Genomic DNA, 19,792 nt, shown 5'->3' on the forward strand with positions numbered 1-19,792 from the left:
AGTCGGGTTAGTGGAATACCAGAGTGGATCTTTATTAAAGTATTTTATAATTTCAAACACCTGAAGTGTACCTGAACAACTTATTCTGTGTATGATTGGAGAATTATTGTATGCTTTAGGATTCAGTGATAGAGGAGGATGAAGGGTGTAGCTCACAGGCCTAAGTAGGTGGAAACCTAAATATTGAAATGATTTTTGAAATGCTGAGATTTTAGGACCAGTGTGCGTGCAAACCCAATTCACGTCTTGTCGCTGGATAATCCTATTGGAGATATTTATTGGAGAAATGCCATTTGTACAAAACAGCCAAACCCTGATGATATCATTCCATTCTAAGTATAGAGGAGAGAACAAATTTAAAGGTAAAATAATAATTGGTATTAGGTCATGTAGGTTTTTACATTTTATATTTTGTATCTTTTTTTCATATGCAAAATCTTTATTGTCCAAGAAGCATATCACTGGACAATCACACAACATATAATTTACAGATTATTTGACTCATTCTGCTTTTTCTAATTTTCAGAGGCAAAAGCCAAAGTGAGTCCATGTAAACCCAATCCGTGTATGAACGGAGGAGTCTGCATCCTGCGACAGAGCAGCTATTACTGCGAGTGTCACGGCTGGGACGGACCGCACTGCGAGAACAGTAAGTACCACTTCTTGTGGGAATGGCAATGCTGCATAATCAGAATTTTTTTTAAAATATGTAAAAATACTTTATTAGAGTTTCACTTTAAATGGATTATTTTTATTACAAGACATGTAAGTAATTGTAACAGCCCCTGTACAATGGAGCTTATACTGAGAGAAGCAGCACAAGTAATTAACCCCCCTAGCGTTCTAATTCTCTCCGTAATTTAATGCAAAAAGCGTTCAATTTTTTTGCATGAAAATTTATTTTACATTGTAGGCTATAATTCTTAGGTATAACTCACCAAAAAATGTCCAATATTTAATAAATTTATTGATAAACTTTAAATTAAAAAAACACAAATATCTGTTAAAAATAAAAAAAAAAATAGTGAAACATTTAATATAAATGTACAGTAGCATAAAATATATATAATATATTGATATATATGTTACATATAAAGATTTCTTTGTATTGGATTTAATACAGCTTTTTTGTATTGAATCCAATACAAAGTTATTTAAATTTCCCGCCGCTCCTCCTGCCCGCACCGACGTCACCGGGAAACCCCAAAGAGCATCTCTACAGTTCACGGCTGAGGATCGAAGAGAGAAGACATGTCCCGGGGACCAGCAGGACGCCAACAGGACAAGGTATGTAGCGACCCCTAGTGTGAATCGGGATTACCACTTTTTGCAGGTAAATCCACCCCGAGTCACACTCGGGAATACCGCTAGGGGGTGGACAGGTCAGTGACAAGACCTGCTGCAGAGAAGAAACTCGCCTTGATTGATTGGTCTGTGCTATGTGGTTGAGCTGTGTAGATTGCTTTGCTGGATGGACAAATATCATAATTTTGAGTGCAATTAAAGAACGCCCTCCAAATTGGTAATTACATGGTCAGTAATACCTTGGAATATACATAGTTGTCGTGTAGCGAATAGAAGAGCAAACGAGGTAATTTCTTTTATTTTGGTGTGGATGTAAAAACACAGAGATGAAAAAAAATCCCCAAACCTTCCACCAGTGATCAATAAGGAAAATAGGCTCCTGAACTTATATATAAATCTTGGCTTCTTCTGTAAAAGACGGGCTTGTTCCTGCCCCTTCCACTTCCCAGACTCCTTCTTCTCAATAGGTAGGCTTGGGAATGAACGGGGCTAAGCTCACCTGGCCGGCAGGTGTGACCTGCATATGATGATCTGCAGAATATTGTATCGATAATGTAAATGATAATATGGAGACTATTTATTATAGAATCATTTCTGAATTTCTCTCAGGAATTATTAGAGGGGACAGTGCCTGGCCACTACCTCTAACAAAGATTCGGCGTCAGAGGCACTCCTCCGCGTCACATCGCCGGTTCAAAGCCCTGTCCAGTCAGAAGTCTTCTGGGAGGACACACTGAGCGGAATGGATGGGAAGACCTGGGAGCATCCGAGGTGTTGAAGCTAGAACAGCCCATGAGGTATAATGTGAGCAAGGCTGGTGTAATGCTGCTGATGGACCACTGATTTCATTGATTTTTTTTTTAACCTCTACTGGATTTCCATTACTAAAGAGAACCTGTCTACACTGAATTTATGGAAGTATTAGAATATCATTCTTATGTTATCTTAAAGAAAAACTACTTTAGTGATCCAATTGTGTTAAAGCAAAAAAAGAATCCTCAATAGCTCTTCTGCCTGGTTAGGCGTTTAAAATGAACACAGTTTTACCTTATTTATTAAGCTAGGTAAACATCCACTATACTAAGTGCTCAAACTTTACTCATTTAGTAAATGCCAGTTTCTGAAAATAAATACCAGTGTGAAATAATTAAGAGCCCTCAGAGCAGCGTAAATGCAAAAAGCTTCACAGGTAAGCCGCAATGTGAGCCCAACCAGTTGGCATGGTCAGAAAGTTCATGATTCAGGTGATCCCCGACTCTCAGGCTGAAGAATCAGAACAAATATGGAATGTGTAAAAATAAAAAAGGAAATTCCCTTATGGTATACCTGAATAAATATATACCTTTAATATTTGATTTGTACCTTCTTTCATAAGCTCATTCAGGACTAGTTCTCTTTAATGGACTTCTGAATACGAACTGCAGATTCATGATCCATGTAAAAAGTCTATAAACTGTTTTTTGTATTTCTTGAGTACTCCCCGGGGTAGATCCCTTTACTCTAGATTTTAGATTTGTTCCTGTTCATCTTGGGGCATTCCTACCCTTCTTGTTAAATTCCCATAACATAATATATATATTACAGCAAAGAAACATGGTGGGAGCCCCTTATAATGGGCACAACAGGCGTCCAGACCCAGGAACTCAGCACAGGGACCGTGAGAGCCCCTCAAAAAGTGCACAGCGTCAGTGCTTATTGGGGACTTTAGGTATGCATCACAAGAAATGAATTTTCCTTTTATACCAGAAGATGCTTTCCCCCCAATTTTGCAGTATTTAGCATTTAACTTCAGGGATCAAAATTATCATTTGCTTTTTTTACAAATTTATGTACAGCGCTTGTTTCATAGGCTGAGTATATATGGCCGATATAAACACAATACAATTTTTGTTACACGTTTGTAGCTCCTTTTTAATGTAAACATTGTTTTTTTTTGTATTGTATTTATGATGACCTTTTAAAGAAGTATAAATCTGTCCAAAACGTATTTGTATATTTGTTTATATAGATTGTAAAAAAATTTTTTTAAGATGGAAATGTGTGTACATGGTGTCATTTATAGGTAATATAAAAATGTCAGGAACAGCTTCTGTACCAATGTCTACTGTACACTCGCTCTTGTCTAATCTATTCTCTCATGACTTAATCTGTTCTCATCTCTATCTTTATATGTGTCCTTCCTACCTGTTTCCATCATTTTCTGCCTATATATTCCCTCACCTGTCTTCTGGATTCTGTCATGCTTATGTCTTCTCTCATCTCTTTCCTCTTTCATTCTTTCTCTTCATCTTCCCTCACATAGCTTCTTTATTTTTCTCTTTCTTCACCTTTGTTTCTTACCTGGTCCTCTTAAACAGTCACTTCCATTCCCTGATATCTCTGCCCTTCCTCATCTCTGTCTTCCCCATTCACTTATGTTTTCCTCTTCCTCCATCTTTCTTCCACACCTGTCTCCTCCATTTCTTTGTCTATCACCTGTCTCATTCACCCCTCTCTCCCTTTTTCTGATATCTTTATTCTCCCTCATCTCTGCCATTTTTACCTGTCCCCTCCATCAGCTGGCCCCTTCATCTTCCTTTACCTGTCAATTCTATTATTATATGCCTTAGGCCTCCCTCATCTGTCTCCTTCATTCTCCAACGTCTTTGTTCTTGCTCATTTATGTCCTTCTCGTCTGTGTCCATTATTCTTTAATATCTTTATCCTCCTCACCTGTTTTGCCATGCCTATGTCTTCTCTCATCTCTTTCCTCTCTATTTACCGCTCCCATTATTTCTCTTCATCTTCCCTGAAATAGCTTCTTTATTCTCACAGGTCTTTGTTTTTACTAATCTCTGTTCCTCACCTTTTCTTTCTCACCTTGGTCCTCCCCAACAGTCACTTCCATTCTTTGCCCATCCTCATCTGTCTCCATCACCTATCTTCCCCATTCTCTTGTTCTATGTTTTCTTCTTCCTTTTTTCCTCATCTGTCTCTTCCATTTTCTTCATGTGTTTGTCCTTAATCACCTGTCTGATTTTCTGATGTCGTCTTTATACCACCTCATCTCACGGCTTCTTTATTCTCTCTGGTCTTTTTTTGCCTTGTTTATGTTTCTCACCTGTCTTCTCCTGGTCTTTCTCACCTTGGTCCCATTCAACAGTACCGCCATTCTCTGATATCCTTCATGTTTTCCCCATTCTCTTTTGTTTTCATCGTCTTCTTCACCTGTCTCTTCCATTCTCTCATGTCCTTGTCTTCAATCACCAGTCTCCATCACCTACCTTGCCCATTTTCTGATGTCTTCGTTCTTCCTCATCTCTGGAATTTTCACCGGTCCCTTTCATTCTCTCACCTCCATCCTCCATCAGCTGTCTCTTTCATCTTTCCTCACCTGTTGGTTCTATTATCTCCAAAGTCTTTGGCCTTCCCCATCCCTGTTCTGCATTACCTGACTCCTCAACCCTACCTCAACCCTTTTTTTTTTTTTACCTGTCTCATCCTTTCTCTCATTATACTAATATATATATATATCTTTTTTTTCTCTCTTTATACTCCATCTTCTGAGTTTTCTAATGTATCTGACCTTTTTTTTTTATCTCTGTCCTCCATTCTTCCACCCCTCATCTGTCTTTCATTCTTTCCTCACTTGTCTTCTCTGCTGTCCTCCATCACCTCTAGTGCACCAAGGACAACATATATGTCAACTGTCTTCTCATATATCTCGGTCATTGTACATCTAGTAAGTACTCTGTCACATTCAACTGGACTTGTTCTTGTAATGTTATTGCTGCTACATCTGTTTTCAACTGAATATTTGATGAAGTAGCCTGGAGATCTGCAGAAAAATCTTTAACGTTACAAGAACAAGTCCAGCTGAACTATTCCTTTATCACAGAGATATGTCTTTGCACAGAGATATGTTACAGTAATTAAATTTATTTCAAACTCCCACCCACACAACAAACGGCTGCTTTTTTGCCAGCAGAGGTAAACCACTCCACAGGTAACAGAATTGGCATGCAGCTGCGGTGCAGATCTTCGGGCCACATCTACGTGGCCCAAAGCTGCGTCTGCAATCTGCCGCAGTCATTTGCAAAGGAAGGGTTCCGATCTCACCCAGTGAAGTGAAATTGAATAGGAGAGGTTGGGATCCTAAGTGGCTGAGCCCATAGTAGAACACTGCAGCTTTAAAATGGACCTGAGGCTCCTGATCCTGGCGGTCAACCAAGGAAAAAGAAACACACCAATCGTACTGAGTTATAGATTTATATTTAGTTTTCATTTAGGATTTATAAAATACTGTCAAATACTTGGGGAACAAAAACTTCTCCTGACAGAATATGAGGGGGAGCTGCGCCTGGCTGGTCCTCAGTTCTGGACGTAGTTTATGATTGGTACATCCGAAGGGAATGTTAGAGGAAAAATATGGAGCACCATCTGCTGATTCTTCTCCCATACGTCCTATGCGGAGTCTGTGCCGAATCTTCTCCATGACTGTCAGTTTTGGCCGATTGTTCACCTTAAGAATCCATTTTCATTACTTACAAGAATTATCTGTGAGGTTCTTCACCGGATATCCTCACTTTGCAGTTCGTCACCTGCTGTCTCTGTCATGGCTCCATAGCACGATGTTGAGGTCAGTTCATCTTATTTATGTAAAGACTTCTGATTGTTAAATATAGTAAAGTCCCATGTAGGACCTTTTATATTAAAAACAGATGATAAAATGTGATAGTGGCAAAATAAAATTGCAAAGACTTTTTGCTGGCTTCAATTTAGGGAGGGGGAACAGAACTCTGACGTGGTTAAATCTCTCATTCACCATGGTTCATGCACATATTGCTCTATCCTAAAAATACAATCCAGGTACCTGAAAGCCCAGGTATGGTCTACATGTGCTAAAACAGTGGGATATGTCCACTACAGACCCCCACCCTGGAGCCCCAGGCAGTTTGTTTGCCCAGAAGGTCACTACTACCACAAAGGGGGCAAGAGGCAAATGTCTTGGCTTTGGTCCCTTGAGCACCAAAACGTGCAATGTAAAAAGAGGCCTCCTCATTGGAGGATCAAGGCCTGCTCGTCCTTCATCACGAGTCTCTAGCAACCCATAAATTAAAAGACAAATCAGACACAAGGGTCTTACTTAGTCCATTTAGAATATTTTGTTGTGATTCTAGCTGGCTCCTTTCTTCTCCCATTCCTACAAAAGAGAAGGAATAGTAATGTCAAGACATTTCCAAAAGAAAATAACCAAAAAATCAGAATTATCTTTTCACTATCATGACCATACTAATCCTAAATGAGGTTGCAGGGGGTCAATGCACTGTATAAAGTACTGTTTAATTCTATGAGACCTGAGATAAATTTGTCATCAGTCAGTGTGCCAAAAAAACTTGATCTCTTTCAAACAATCTACTATGAAACAAAGAATGCCAAATTATTGTAAGTGAAACCACACCGCCACCAATATCATTTTGTTTTCAACTTTATTACATATAGGACTGGGCATTACAAATTATTCCCTGTACCAGACCCTGCTCCTCTTCCTAAACATTTCACATAAGGGGGCTTCATAATGGATGCATTTGGGTCTGGTGGACGGTGTTGTTTGTAATGCACAAGTCCATATGTAATAAAGTTTATTTGTAGTTTATTCAATTATAGGTGGTGTATTGGCTTTTGCTTTTCCTTTCAATTCCTGATGTGTCTCTGTAACAGGAAGTGAAGGAAATGTCACCAAAAGCAAGAAATAAACCTTTATCCAAAGCAAGTGTTGACCCTTAATTAATGATATAAATGGCAGAAACAATGATACAGAAATTCTAAATGATCCAATCAAAGATCCTTGTACACGAACAAGAATTCACTATCTGACCCCCATGGGGAGCTGCTGGCCTTTTTGTGTCCCAACTTTTAGTAACGACCCAAAACCAGCCGGGGTCATTACTGAAAGTTGGGTCACAATATTAGTGTTGCCACCTGCCTACACCTTGAAAAAGATTCTGGGGAGAATACTGTAGGGGTGATATAGGATCAGTGCTGTGACCCTAGACCCTGTGTCTTCAGCCTGTTATCATTACCTTGGCCTTCTGTAGGACGGTTCCTTTACCAGTGGTCATTATGGACAGGGGTCGGGTTTTGAGCGCCATTGCAGAATTGACTGGCGAGGAGTCAGAAATGTGGCTTGGACTGTTGCATTTCCCCTGAAAAATATTAAATTTATTTGTCATTGTTACAGATCAAAGCAGAAACCAATTTCTTTGGACTTGTAGGTAACAGAGATTGCTCAGCTCAAGGAGTTACTTTATGATTTAGAGATGCAGAATGAATAAAAAATGAGACCTGATTTTTGCACCCTTTAGGTGAACCTGAACTCTGGACGACTTTTAATAAATCACAAGTATTTTTATTCTAGGGAAGCACAATGAGCTGCAAACATTGACTTTATCACTGATGTCCCCACATCCTGCCATGGGAATATCTGAGGAATGGGACTTTTATTTAGAGGAGAATACATTTTATTTCAAAAGAACATCCAGAGCTCAGTTACACCCACACGGTGCAAAATTCAGGTCTCATTTACCCCTCTATAACTCTTAAAATAATATCCTGAGCTGAGGAATCAGCAGTGGGTCCACAGTATAGACCTTTTGTTTCTCACAGAAAGGTGTATGATACCCAATTATTTTTTAATCTTTCTCTGCTGAACAAAAACTTCTAGAACATGCAGGCTTTTTGAAAAACAGTGACACATTCATCTCCAAAGTCAAGGCTTAGAAAGAAAAAGAATGCAACAAAAAGAAGAATGTGATTGGCCATAACAGCTTTCATCAGAACTGGCAAATTATTCACAAAGGTGTCACCATCAGAATTCCTGGGAAATAGAAATAATTACAGCAGGTGACATGGGCAAGGAAGGGTTTTATAGACACTTTTTTTAATATAGAATACCCTCCCAATCATCATCATTGGCATGTTACTTTGTCAATGGTAGAGGATTGGGATATAAGTGGTGCCAATGGGAAACTGGAGAACACGAATGAAGAACATGACCTTATGTTCAATTCATTAGAAGAACATCAACACATTATTTCTGGCTGACTTCCAGTCTATATTAGCTTTTCTCCACTTTTCCATGGGCTCATATAACCCATAAGAACCTCTGGAGGAGGTATCACAGGTTAAGAATAGTCTATACTGGTCTATGGCCTTGGACTTTAGATGGAATTCTTCTACTACGCAAGTTTTCCATCCTTTGGATTTTAGGGATAAATAACCTGTTGATATTTTGTGGGTTCAATGTCTCTGCCTCTAGGTTTAAGAATAGATCATTTACTTTATACTTACTGACTGACTGCTGTCTAGATGGGCCGGGTCGACTGCAGTGCCAAGAGTAAAGGGCCCAGATTCCGCCTTTCTGAGATTCTCTTTCACTTCTACAATCTGCAGCTCCAGGTCCACCCGTTGGTTCTCCCGCTGCTTGCACTCCTCTTCCTTACTCTTCAGCTTCTCCTCCAAGCTCATCAGGATGCTCTTGTCTGTTGGGGGGACATATTGTACCCATCAGATTGACACAATGCTATGTCCAAATCACAACCTCACTCAGTTTTTCTCTATCTAATGAATGAAGTGTCATTAACAACTTCTGCCGTGATTGCAATCCTGAACTGTAGACTACAAAATTCCATTTTTATGCTGTGGGGCCTAAAGGGCATTTCATCCCAGAACAATACTATTGGGATATGTTGGGCTGGTGGCCTTAAATAGTAATAGTTTATTAATCAGATACCAATCCGATCAGGACCCATGGTCGGTGGCACATAGTTGGACCTGAAAACACAGCTTCCCAGATATGTCTATTATTAAAAGAAAGTCAGCTGACATTTTTTCATGTTTACCTCTATGATAACCTAAGGGAATTTCACAGGGCAATGGTGCAAATCGGTCCTCAGAACAACTGTGCAAGGACCATGAATTTTAATTCATGTCTTTCCCATCAGCAAGGATCTAATAGGAAAGACACGAAATAAAATTTTCAGCATTATTAATGTAAAGCTACGCTACCGCTGCAGTTGGCGATGCTCTCCTTGAGTTCTCTCCTTTCTTTTCGTAGCTGGGCCAGCTGCACCCGTATCTCCTCCCTTTCTTTCTCCAGCTTCTCCTTCACCTCCATGAAGCGCTTGGCTTCTGCCTCGGTGCGGTTCTTGCCCAGTTTGGTCTCAATAGCGACTGTTTGATAGCGAAATGGGGTAAAAGAATCGCCAAAATAAAATTATCAACACATTTTTTTTGAAAAAGAGCTATTTGTTGTGTTTAGCTGTGATTGAAAAATAAAAAAAATGTTATTAAGTCCAACTCCCCGCCACCACACGCAATAGTTTCGCCCTCCTTCGCATCATTGGAGAATACAGTAGTTTCATATTGGCTGCTGGATCGAACCACTGAGCATGCCGAGGAACACGAGGACAGGAAGGGAGGTGATAAAAAACAAATGGGGCCAGAGAATGCAAGGAATATTGTAAGTATTTAATTATTCCAAGTCCCTGCAAAGTTATCTGGAGCTTTAAAAGAAACAAAATAAACTCTACCATTCTCAGCAAAAAAAATTAAAAAATGCAATAACCTAGGCAATGAATATGGGTTCCGGTCGCTTGCATTGGTATGATACCTATTTAATGTACAGCGCTGCGTAATATGTTGGCGCTATATAAATCCTGTTTAATAATAATACGTGCTAACATGCATTGTGGCCTGTTCCCGGATGATGGTTGTTGATGCATTAGGCAAGCATCAATACACCACAACAGTGTGAAGCCAGGATTATAGTTTAGAAGATGCAAATTTAGGCTCACCAGGATTGGTCAGTTTTCCCTTCTCCACTTTGTTTTTCCCAAGCAGCGGGCTGGCTGTCACAGTGCTCTCCACTTTCACCTGCAGATTGGGAGCCATCTCCTCTGCACTGGGTTCCGTTTCCTGCAGCACAATAAATGCAGCTTGATCATACCTATAATCTGATTACAAAATTGATCCAACTTTTTTTTGCACATAAAATGAATTGCAGAACAAAAAATATTTGTTGCCCCTAAAACTTGTTGGCTTTTTAATCTGGAAGTTTCTATTATATCCTTATTGTCTCCCTTATCTTCCCCATGGAGCCGCCATGTAAAATGGAGCTGCTGGCTGTTGGAGCACCACCGGAGAATACGTTCCAATATCCAGCACGCCTCACCGCATGCCTATATTGAAGCAATACAAATCTGCCAGGGTTCCCAACCCTTCCACACTCTAAGACAAAGAGTTTATGGTGGCCGAGTTATCCCTGAGGATGTAAATGTTGGGTTCTTAATGCTTCGTAAACTGGGAAAGATCCTGGGATGAGCAGTGAAACATCTCCAGCAGAATGATTCTTGATGAATGTGACTACTATGGGTGACTGAAAATACAAAAACGTTCTCACCTCTCGCACAAGACATGGTGGCTCTGGATCACTACACACGGCGGGTTCTGGCTCTGCTTCTTTCATTTTGGCAATTTCTGGTACTGGAGAGCTGGTCAGGTTTCTGTCCAGACATTTCTTCCCAGTACTGTGCAGGAAGGACTTTGCTGGGAGAAGGTCCAGGTAAGTGTGGTCTTCTGGCTCCCTTCGAGCCTCGGTTTTAGGCTCTTCCTCCTGTGCCCAAAGAGAAGAGGACAGATTTGACCTTTGCTACTCATTGTCTTTACTATACTTACAAATATAATGATTGCACACAATATTTAAGCATTTCATTAGTGTTTAATGAACCCAACTCTGCTCCAACAAGCATCCTGCTGTTCATGATGCTGCATATGGAATTTGTCCAGCAGGGGGCAACATTGTTACAGCCTGTAGGGCAGGATTAGCTGGGCTCTTACTGAAGCTGTGAATAATTAATTCACCATTAATTCGCCGCTGGGCACCCATCTAACAATTCACCACATGTATTCAGAAAAATAAAAAAAACATCCATCTGTGTTACATATGCTGGTCACTGAAACATTTTTGGATTGCAAATGGCTAATTACCAAATCACCATGAATGCTCTGTGATTCTTCACTCTGGATTGCCTTTGCTTGCCTAAATTCAAAAAATTAAGCTTTAGATATTCCTTTGCATTGACTGGTATTTGCACTGTGCACCCACTGCTGGTTCACTGCATAATAAATGCCAACCAATAGGGGGGAAAGTTTGCAGCCACCCCCAATAAAAAGGGGGATTTAGAATGTACAGCGCTGCGTAATATGTTGGCGCTATATAAATCCTGTTTAATATTAATAATAAATTCCAGAATTGGATTTTTTTTTTAGAAAGGTCCCCCAGGGATTCAGCAATGAAGTCATGAATCGCTTCTTTTGCCTTGTCCCATTCTGATCAATCTAAAATCTGCTTTTGATATTAAAAGCATTAGCCATTAGATATTCCCTAAAATTATCACATGATGGTGTGGTGCAAATTTAAATGCCCCCTCACCTCCAGCATGGCCAGCTCCTCCCCGTTATGCAGGATGCGGAATGAGTACAGGTGGTCCGGCGTTGGTTGCGGAATGATGTCACACCCCAGTAGGGTGACGGGCTGGATGGCCGCCTTGCTCCGGTTTCTGTCCTGATAGAAGTGAAGCTGCCCGTCTTTGATGCAGCAATAACGAGATTTCCATTGGCTGTTAATCAGCACGTTCAGATAATCTAGAACAGAACAGAAATAATTAGCATGTACATCTCTGCAATACCTTTCCCCAGGTGAATCTCTGTACAAATGCTGAAATGGATCTATTGATCTGCCAGAAATGCAGGGAGCTCCTCACTTCCTGTAATCAGCTGACAACACTGAAATACACAGATGATACTTCTACACTTGCACAGAAATGCTTGGGGGTCACCAGAGACTATGGCCAGGCCAGGCTGCAGGGAAGAGAGCAATAGACTGAGCCTAGCAGTAAGAATTCTGCATGGAGGGGGTCTGCAGTGCGATTAGAACATTTGACACCGCTGCGTAATATGTTGGTGCTATATATATACTGTTTAAAAAGGTGGAATGAAGGGACTGAAAAAAAGCTCACATATCATTTCATATTTCATAATAACTTATCAGGGAGTGCTATGTATAGTTTGTAATGATGTTTCTGTATAATGGCATCCCTGGCCCTCTACATGTAGTACTTCCTGTGACACACAGTGACTGAACTTTACTATTTCTCATCCTCAAAGCATTTATCATAATATATTGTCTGGGCCACAATGCAACATGATGGTCATCTCATACCCCAGCAGTCCTTCAGCAGGGATGCTATTTTATATATAGCTGGTGGGAGAAATATGTCACCTTGGTCTGAATAGAATACAGAGCAATGAGGGTATGAAGCTGAAAGTTGATTAATGTTACAAATGAGGAGGAAAACCACAAGGGGGGGCTAAAACTTGGAGTGGCTTACAGTGGCAAGTGGGACCACTTTATCCCATTTTGATACAATGTAACCCATAGGACTTACTGGAGGTCTCCAGGCTTTTTTCTGGGCTCTCCATGGATGAGGATTTCTTTCTTCCCAGATTCATCAGGTTGCTGAGTTTGAGGCCGGAGGTTCCCTTTTTCTTCACTAAAACACAGAGAAGGAATAAAGGAAACAGATGGAGCACAGCTGTGTTATTGCCCCTCTGATGTCACCAATATGTCCCCCATATTGTTTTGGCAGAATTGCCCTCCCCCTCTGTTTGACCCCATGGATTGGCTTAACAGATGACACCATAACTGCCTCTGGGCCCCTGAGGTCTGGGGCCCAATGCCATTTTACAGTTTTAATGACACTGAAAATAAAAGTGACGTATAAATCATGTCCGTCTGATAAAGATTTATTTGGCATGATTTGTTGTGGGCTGTCTGTGGTGCTGTGGAGGCTCCCTGCATCCCATCACCCGGGGCCCCATGTTCCTTGCTATCCCAGGATCCTCAGGGCCCGGTGGTCTGAGCTCAGAATTACCATCAGATTGTCCCCTCTGCTCCAGCTAATCAGTAAATTATTAAATGAATTGGAGCCCCTTATGAGGTCAGAGCCGCCCTGGTGAAGCTCGGAAGGTCTCTGGGTTCTAATTTGCTTCTTCCTGAAACTTCTTTACAATTCACCGAACAAAGAGCCATTGTGGGGCCGACCGGCGACTTCCTGCGCTGCAATACTATAATTATCCCGGCGGAGGAACGGAGAACCCCCCCATCATATCTGCTATTAGAGCACAGAATGTCTTCTCCTATATACTGGTGTAATTCAGTATCATGTAACCAGATGCTGCAGACCCGCCTTACCACACAGCATGATAATAGCACAGACTGGTTTTTCACTGGGATATTCACTCACCTTCCTTCACATCAGCAGTCTCGGGGTGGCCGTCTGTGCTGCTCCCACTTTCTGAAGCCGCTGAGTATCTGTCGGTGATTTCTCCCTGTGAATGATGACAATACAGAATATAAATCCCCTGGGGGACCCCGGCCGGCATGGGGGGCATCCCCGATTCTCCAAAATGTAAACCACTCATTGATAGGTTAACCTGCAGCTCACCTTGGTCTGGGGGTTCCGCGTGGCGTCGGGCGCACTCAGCGAGATCTCGGGGATGCCGTCCGTCTGTAGAGTGCCGATATCCTGGATAACCTGCAGACAGACAGACGGAATGGAATATCCCTGCACTCTGTTCATTCTGAGTTTATTGCTATAAAGAGGACCTGTCACTGTGCAATCTCATGGAGAGATATTTAATACCTTTATTATATCAGAGGAGGGGGTGGCATGGATGCCCCTTCCCTGGGCACTGGGGGTATTATGGGGATACCAGCAGCTGAGAAGTTCTCACAAAAGTCATCAAGAGATTAAAGACATCACAGCCCGACCTCTGACCCCATCCAATGAGGAGCCTCGTCTGAGCGCCCGGCATTTTATTGGGTTCATGGAAGACGTTTGGCTTTTATGTGCCGGCTTTGAAGTTCCGATAGTGGGCGGAGCCACATTCCACATCCAGGACAATCTACTATTAATCTCCATTAAAGCAGAACCCCGCCTTATAGTTATTTATTTCCTCTCCAAGGAACATCAAACAGAGGAGTCGGGGGGGGGGGGGGCCAGCTGCACATGAAGGGCGACCTGTAACCGAAGGGGCACCTCCATGGCGGGAGGAACAATGCCACCCAAAGGAGAAGAATGGGCAATTCTCATGAATCTGCAGCTCCCATTCCTATGAATTACATCACCAGCAGATATCTCCTCCGGATATACAATATTGTGTGAAAGTTTTAAGCCGGTGTAAAAAAATATTTAATCCAAAATTATTCTGATCAATTCATAAAATGCAACAGAAGAAAAATCCTAATCCAATCAATATTTAGTGTCACCGCCCTCGGCCTTCATTTTTCTGGGTACACATGTACAATGTCAGGTGAATAGTCAGATGAATGATTCACCAATACTACCAAACCATTATCAATGTCATAGGTCGGTTGTCACACTGTCATTATAAGAAACAGAACCAGACAAACTGCTGCCGAGGTGGGGTTGTCACTGATCATAGCAAGGTCAAGGTAGGTACTACATCAGCATGGGGCCCTCCGGGCAAAGATTTCCAAGCAGATCGGGGCACCCGGATGGAAGAATTGGGGTGCAGTAAAAATGGCAGCAGGGGCTCTGGATTGATAAGAAATTCTAAATATTTAGGGAGGTTTGTTGGCCAAAGGGCTGGAGAATGATACAATGATGAGCGTCTGCAGTCAAACTGTGAAGCATGGTGGAGGTTCCTGGTGAGTTTACTTTTGCATTTCTGCAAATAAAGTTGGGGATTTGGTTGGGATTTATGATGTCCCCAATGCTGAGAAATGAGTGCAGATATTCAATCATACAATACCCTCAGGGAGGTGTCTGATTGGCCCCAAATTTATTCTACAGCAGGACAACCACCCCAAACATACAGCCAATGTCATCTGTGATAAGTTCTCGGAGATGTCTGGAACAACATTCCTGCCGAGTTCCCTCAATGGGCGGTGGCACCAAATATGGGGGGGGGGAGGTTGGGGGATGGGATCATTCTCCTCCCTCATATATACTACAGGTCAGAAAATGTCCCCATCTGGGGTGCGAAATGCGTCAGAGCACAGGAATGCAATGCTATGATTAACCCTTTCCTCCATGAGCCTGCTCCTATCACACCAGCACCAGAGAACCCCCTACAGCTGCAATGTGTCACCAAGAGGACCTGTCACTAACTGTACAAGTCTCCTGACATCACAATATACGGCAATGGGATCATTTATCAGAAAATCTCCACCTTTTATCATTGAAAACCTGTTCTAGAGCTCCAATCAGTGATATTGCCCAGGCTGAGATGATGTCATCAGTCTGCTGCAGGCAGGAGGAAGCATTTCCTCAGTCTCTTCTCCCCCATAGTGGCTGATCTGCATCAGACATTTGTGCCACCTCAGTATCTCAGTCCAGGAAGCAGATGGTGAATCTGGAAGATGCCTGAATAACTATGGCTCTGTCCTTTTGGAGAGAAGAATAGATGTCAGCATTGTCAGGGGGAGTTCTGTGATCTGCAATTAAAGTAATGACAGGTGCACTTTAAGGAGCTGAGGACTTCCTGCATGCTGGGACCTGTAGTCCATCAGCATCTGGTGGGCAGACAGATTATTAGGGGTAATGATGATAATAATGCGGCTTTGTGGTGACTGCGCCGGGCATAATATAAAGCTGCATTTGTCCTCCCCAGAGCGCAGCCGGCCACAATGATTTCTTTCATGGACGAATCTGCGTCACAGCGGGATGCAAACAATCTGGCAGCGGCATTTATCGGGACACAAATATCCCCTTCAGGATCCCGGGGCCAGGAGGACGGCCTGCAGGAGAGGCAGAGCCAGGAGAGCTGGGGACACCGGGGGGTCACTAAATTCTGTTATAGAGGGGCATTTCCTGCGATGAGAAAATTATTATTATTATTATTAATAAACAGGATTTATATAGCGCCAACATATTACGCAGCGCTGTACATTAAATATTTCACATATAATGCGACACGGCTGCATTGCCACAACAGCAGCTCGCAGCTATAAAGGGGTGTTCTAACCCCCAAAGATTATGTACTATCCATCCATTCCTAAGAATAACACAGCTCTGTCACATTGCACAGCCCTGTCTGGTGTGGCAGGAGACCTGATCTTTCTTTGCTGCAGTTAAGTAACACTTATAGGTCCCTCCCCCAGCCTGTGATTGGCAGTGAAATGAAAAGCAGGAGAGTGCCATGCTCATCTTTCTATCACCATGCCCTTGCCCTGCAGCACAAGCGTTTGGCTTTTTGTGCTGCTTCACCGCTTTACCCTCTGAGCTCTGCTGTACAGGGGCATTCAGAAACTTAACACTGTATTAAAGGATCATTTATAAAATTAGAGCTGCATTCATTTTTATCAGCCTGGCAAACAGTTGTCACCATACAGGTGTCCCTATCAAAGGATTTTCTTTCTTTTCCTGTTCTGGTGACAACTTAAAAAGTTTGTGTTCATCACTTTTATTAGTGACCCCCAGGGTCCTTTATGGCAGGATCATCAGACTGAATATAAGGAAGGCTGCAGATTTATAAAGATTGGAATTGTGCGATGCCCCCTACAGGATCCTGGCTGTGTTCAGCTTTAGGAGGAGCTGGGTGACCACCATGAAAGCCCCAACTCTGCCAACAGGAAACTGCAAGGTGAAAGAAGAAGTGAATTTCTGATGGTGAATCTCAAACAGGGAACAAAAACTTTTACTGAGGAAGAGAAACGTAGCTTATGTGCCCATCACCACCCTACAGGGAGAAATCACAGGGTGGGGGATCCATTCATTCTGCCATGCTGCCAGTCTGCTTCATTCTAATTGGGGGTCAATATTAGGAATATTTACTCCCCATAATGGGCACAGCAGGGGTACAGAGCCGGGAACCCAGCACAGGGATAGTGGGACCTTTTATAATGGGCAAAGAGATGGTTGAGACCCAACAATGGGCATAGCAGGGGTACACACCCAGGCACAGGGGTGGTTGGGGTGCCACATAATGGGCACAGCTGGGGTACAGACCAAGGAACCCAGCACAGTGATAGTGGGAGCCTTTTATAATGGGCTCATGGATGGTGGAGATCCCCTTAATGGGCATAGCAGGGTTGGAGACACTCTTAATGGGTATAGCAGGGGTACAGACCCAGGCATAGTATGGTTGGAGCCCCAATATGGGCACAGGGGATGGTTGGAGCTGCACATAATTGGTATAGCTGGGGTAAAGACCTGGGCACAGGGATGGTGGGAACATTTAAGAATGGGCACAGCTGGGGTACAGACCTGGGTACAGGGATGGTTGGAGCCCCTTATATTGGGCACAGCGGCCAGACGTAAATGTGGATTTGCATTCTCTGTTCTCCGCTGAAGTTTCCCCGATATACATTGAAATGATTTTGATATTTTCACTGGAAGTGAATATTCCCCCCTTCCTAAGGAAAGGGAATCTAACAATGTATTCCCATCTGGAGGACTGATACACTTACTACAGTACCCCAATAATTTATAAAAATAATAAAAATGAATGTCAGGTCCGAAAGATGAACTTTGTTCAGTGATTTGCAGCATTATAATTAAACAAGGAATTACCATTAACAGATGCATCATAGGGTTCGGCCTCCTCATAGTACCCCTCCGGGGACTCCGCCTTGGCAGAAGGTGCCTGCACTCCGTCCTGCACCTGTGATGGAAACATGGCAGAACTTGTCAATCATTATCTCAACTGAACAGAAATGCCCACTGGTCCATTACATCATCTGGCAATGAAAAGGGAGAGCAGAAGTTATGATGGCAGATATGGGAAGGTATATCTAGGATTCCTTGTATGACCTGTCTGATATTGGAGACCCCATATATCCGTCATCCAATGGAATCAATGCTATTCTTTGCTCCTGGGGACATTTTTCCAAGGTGGTAATGGGTGCCATGGCCTGCCCACAAGTACCCATTACTACTCCTAGCAGTTGAATATCTAGGTCAGCTTTTCTCAACCTTTTAAACATGGGGGAACCCTTAAAGAAACTCAGATCCCCATGCTATAATGACTTTATACACAGATCACAGTACATTAGTGTGGTGGTCAGTAGGAAGAATGTCTCTTACATTGCCAGTCATTGGGAAGAATGTCACCCTTACAGATAGCCAAAAAGATCATTGGGGTCATAAACTGACCTGAAAAAAAAAACTTAATTTATGAAAGAAAAGTTTTAAATAACCCCCCCACCCAAAGCCTCTGCCTAACGACCCCCAGAAATTATTATCAGCCTTATTGAAGAGGTGGGGAAGAAGCCAGCCTGCAAAAGGCGAGATTGACATAATGGTGCACCCAGGTTTGGGGGCTACCAAAGGCAACTTTCATCCACACCCGGGGCAATTTATTAGGTTAAAAGGTAAAAACACAATCAGCTTTTTGAAGACCACTGCCTTCATCTCCCATTAGTATTATTGTTACACAGTATTTATATAGCACCGACATATTATGCAGCGCTGTACAAAGTCCATAGCTGTCCCTCAAAGGGGCTTACAATCTAATGTCCGTACTTCATACATCTTTAATACAGACTAAGGTCAAACCACCAAAATGTTCCAAATTAATAAATATAAACTTATTACACTTGTTTGCATCATAAAAGGACAACAAAACAAACAAAATGACTGGGAATTCAATAGGAAAAGCGAAATGGAAATAAATAGAAAACAGCACAGGAAAAGATAAAGGACAGAATCTGTATATTACGGGTAATGGGTGCTGAGCCATGGACTGGAAAGTCTACAGGAACAGAGCCAAGAGCGGCTTTTATATTTTTAGGAAAGAAAACACCCAAAACCTGAAAGTGGAACCAAGCCTTGAATATCTTCCAAATTATGCCAAAAAGTTATCATTGGAGGGGAGCCCCTCCTTATACATCAACTTGGAATGTATAAACAAACAAATGGAATTTTATTGCCCATAGAAAAAAGAAATATTACACCCGGGGGAGTTTCATTGTACACTGACAATCTGATATGACGAGACTGTCCCTCTCGGCTGCATGTGACTATATTTGTAGGGGTGAACCCAAATTTCCTAGTAACAAAGGGACACAACAAGCACATGACAGTGACCGAGTGTTCATTAAAGAAAAGTCGCCCTTCCAAGTCTGAAAATAAGTTCAAAGCCTGAGGAGAAACGGGAAAAAGACAAAAATATTGCGCTTTGATGTGCAGACCCCCTCCCACCCCACTTCCTGGATAAAGTGACAGCGGAGTGGGGAAAGAATAGGAAACCCGAATGTTTTATATCACAGATAGCATGACGTACACAGGACCTGGCCGCTCATCGATCGACTAAATATAACACTTTGCCATCTTTCCAATGACTCCACCGATGAGATCAGTTCCGGATAGACAATCTGCACCCAACCAAAATAGGAAACGTTCCAAATCCAATAAAAAAGGGT

At 42.3% G+C, this 19,792-nt stretch overlaps 3 protein-coding genes across 3 annotated transcripts in view; 1 reads left to right on the plus strand and 2 right to left on the minus strand.

The window, feature by feature from the left end:
- The window catches only part of VWA2 (von Willebrand factor A domain containing 2), a 32,059-nt gene extending 28,336 nt beyond the window's left edge, over window positions 1–3,723 (plus strand). The window contains exons 14-15 of the mRNA XM_072424219.1: window positions 527–649; window positions 1,915–3,723. Of these exons, the coding sequence (XP_072280320.1) occupies window positions 527–649; window positions 1,915–2,042 (251 nt within the window). The 3' untranslated portion in view covers window positions 2,043–3,723. The remainder of the gene's footprint in view (window positions 1–526; window positions 650–1,914) is intronic.
- A 1,816-nt stretch (window positions 3,724–5,539) lies between these two features.
- AFAP1L2 (actin filament associated protein 1 like 2) lies at window positions 5,540–14,279 on the minus strand. Its single transcript, XM_072424784.1, has 10 exons — window positions 13,851–14,279; window positions 13,650–13,734; window positions 12,792–12,896; window positions 11,777–11,988; window positions 10,745–10,957; window positions 10,140–10,260; window positions 9,352–9,516; window positions 8,635–8,825; window positions 7,368–7,490; window positions 5,540–6,487 (listed from the first exon to the last, which is right to left on the minus strand). The coding sequence occupies exons 1-10, from the start codon at window positions 13,983–13,985 to the stop codon at window positions 6,461–6,463; spliced, it is 1,377 nt and encodes a 458-aa protein (XP_072280885.1). The 5' UTR covers window positions 13,986–14,279; the 3' UTR covers window positions 5,540–6,460.
- Window positions 14,280–17,904: 3,625 nt separating this feature from the next.
- The window catches only part of LOC140339875 (actin filament-associated protein 1-like 2), a gene marked incomplete in the record, with an annotated part of 39,283 nt that continues 37,395 nt past the window's right edge, over window positions 17,905–19,792 (minus strand). The window contains 1 exon segment of the mRNA XM_072424786.1: window positions 17,905–18,033. Coding sequence (XP_072280887.1) covers window positions 17,905–18,033 — 129 coding nt within the window.

Source organism: Pyxicephalus adspersus, chromosome 10, assembly GCF_032062135.1.
Source record: "Pyxicephalus adspersus chromosome 10, UCB_Pads_2.0, whole genome shotgun sequence".
NCBI classification, from domain to species: Eukaryota; Metazoa; Chordata; class Amphibia; order Anura; family Pyxicephalidae; genus Pyxicephalus; species Pyxicephalus adspersus.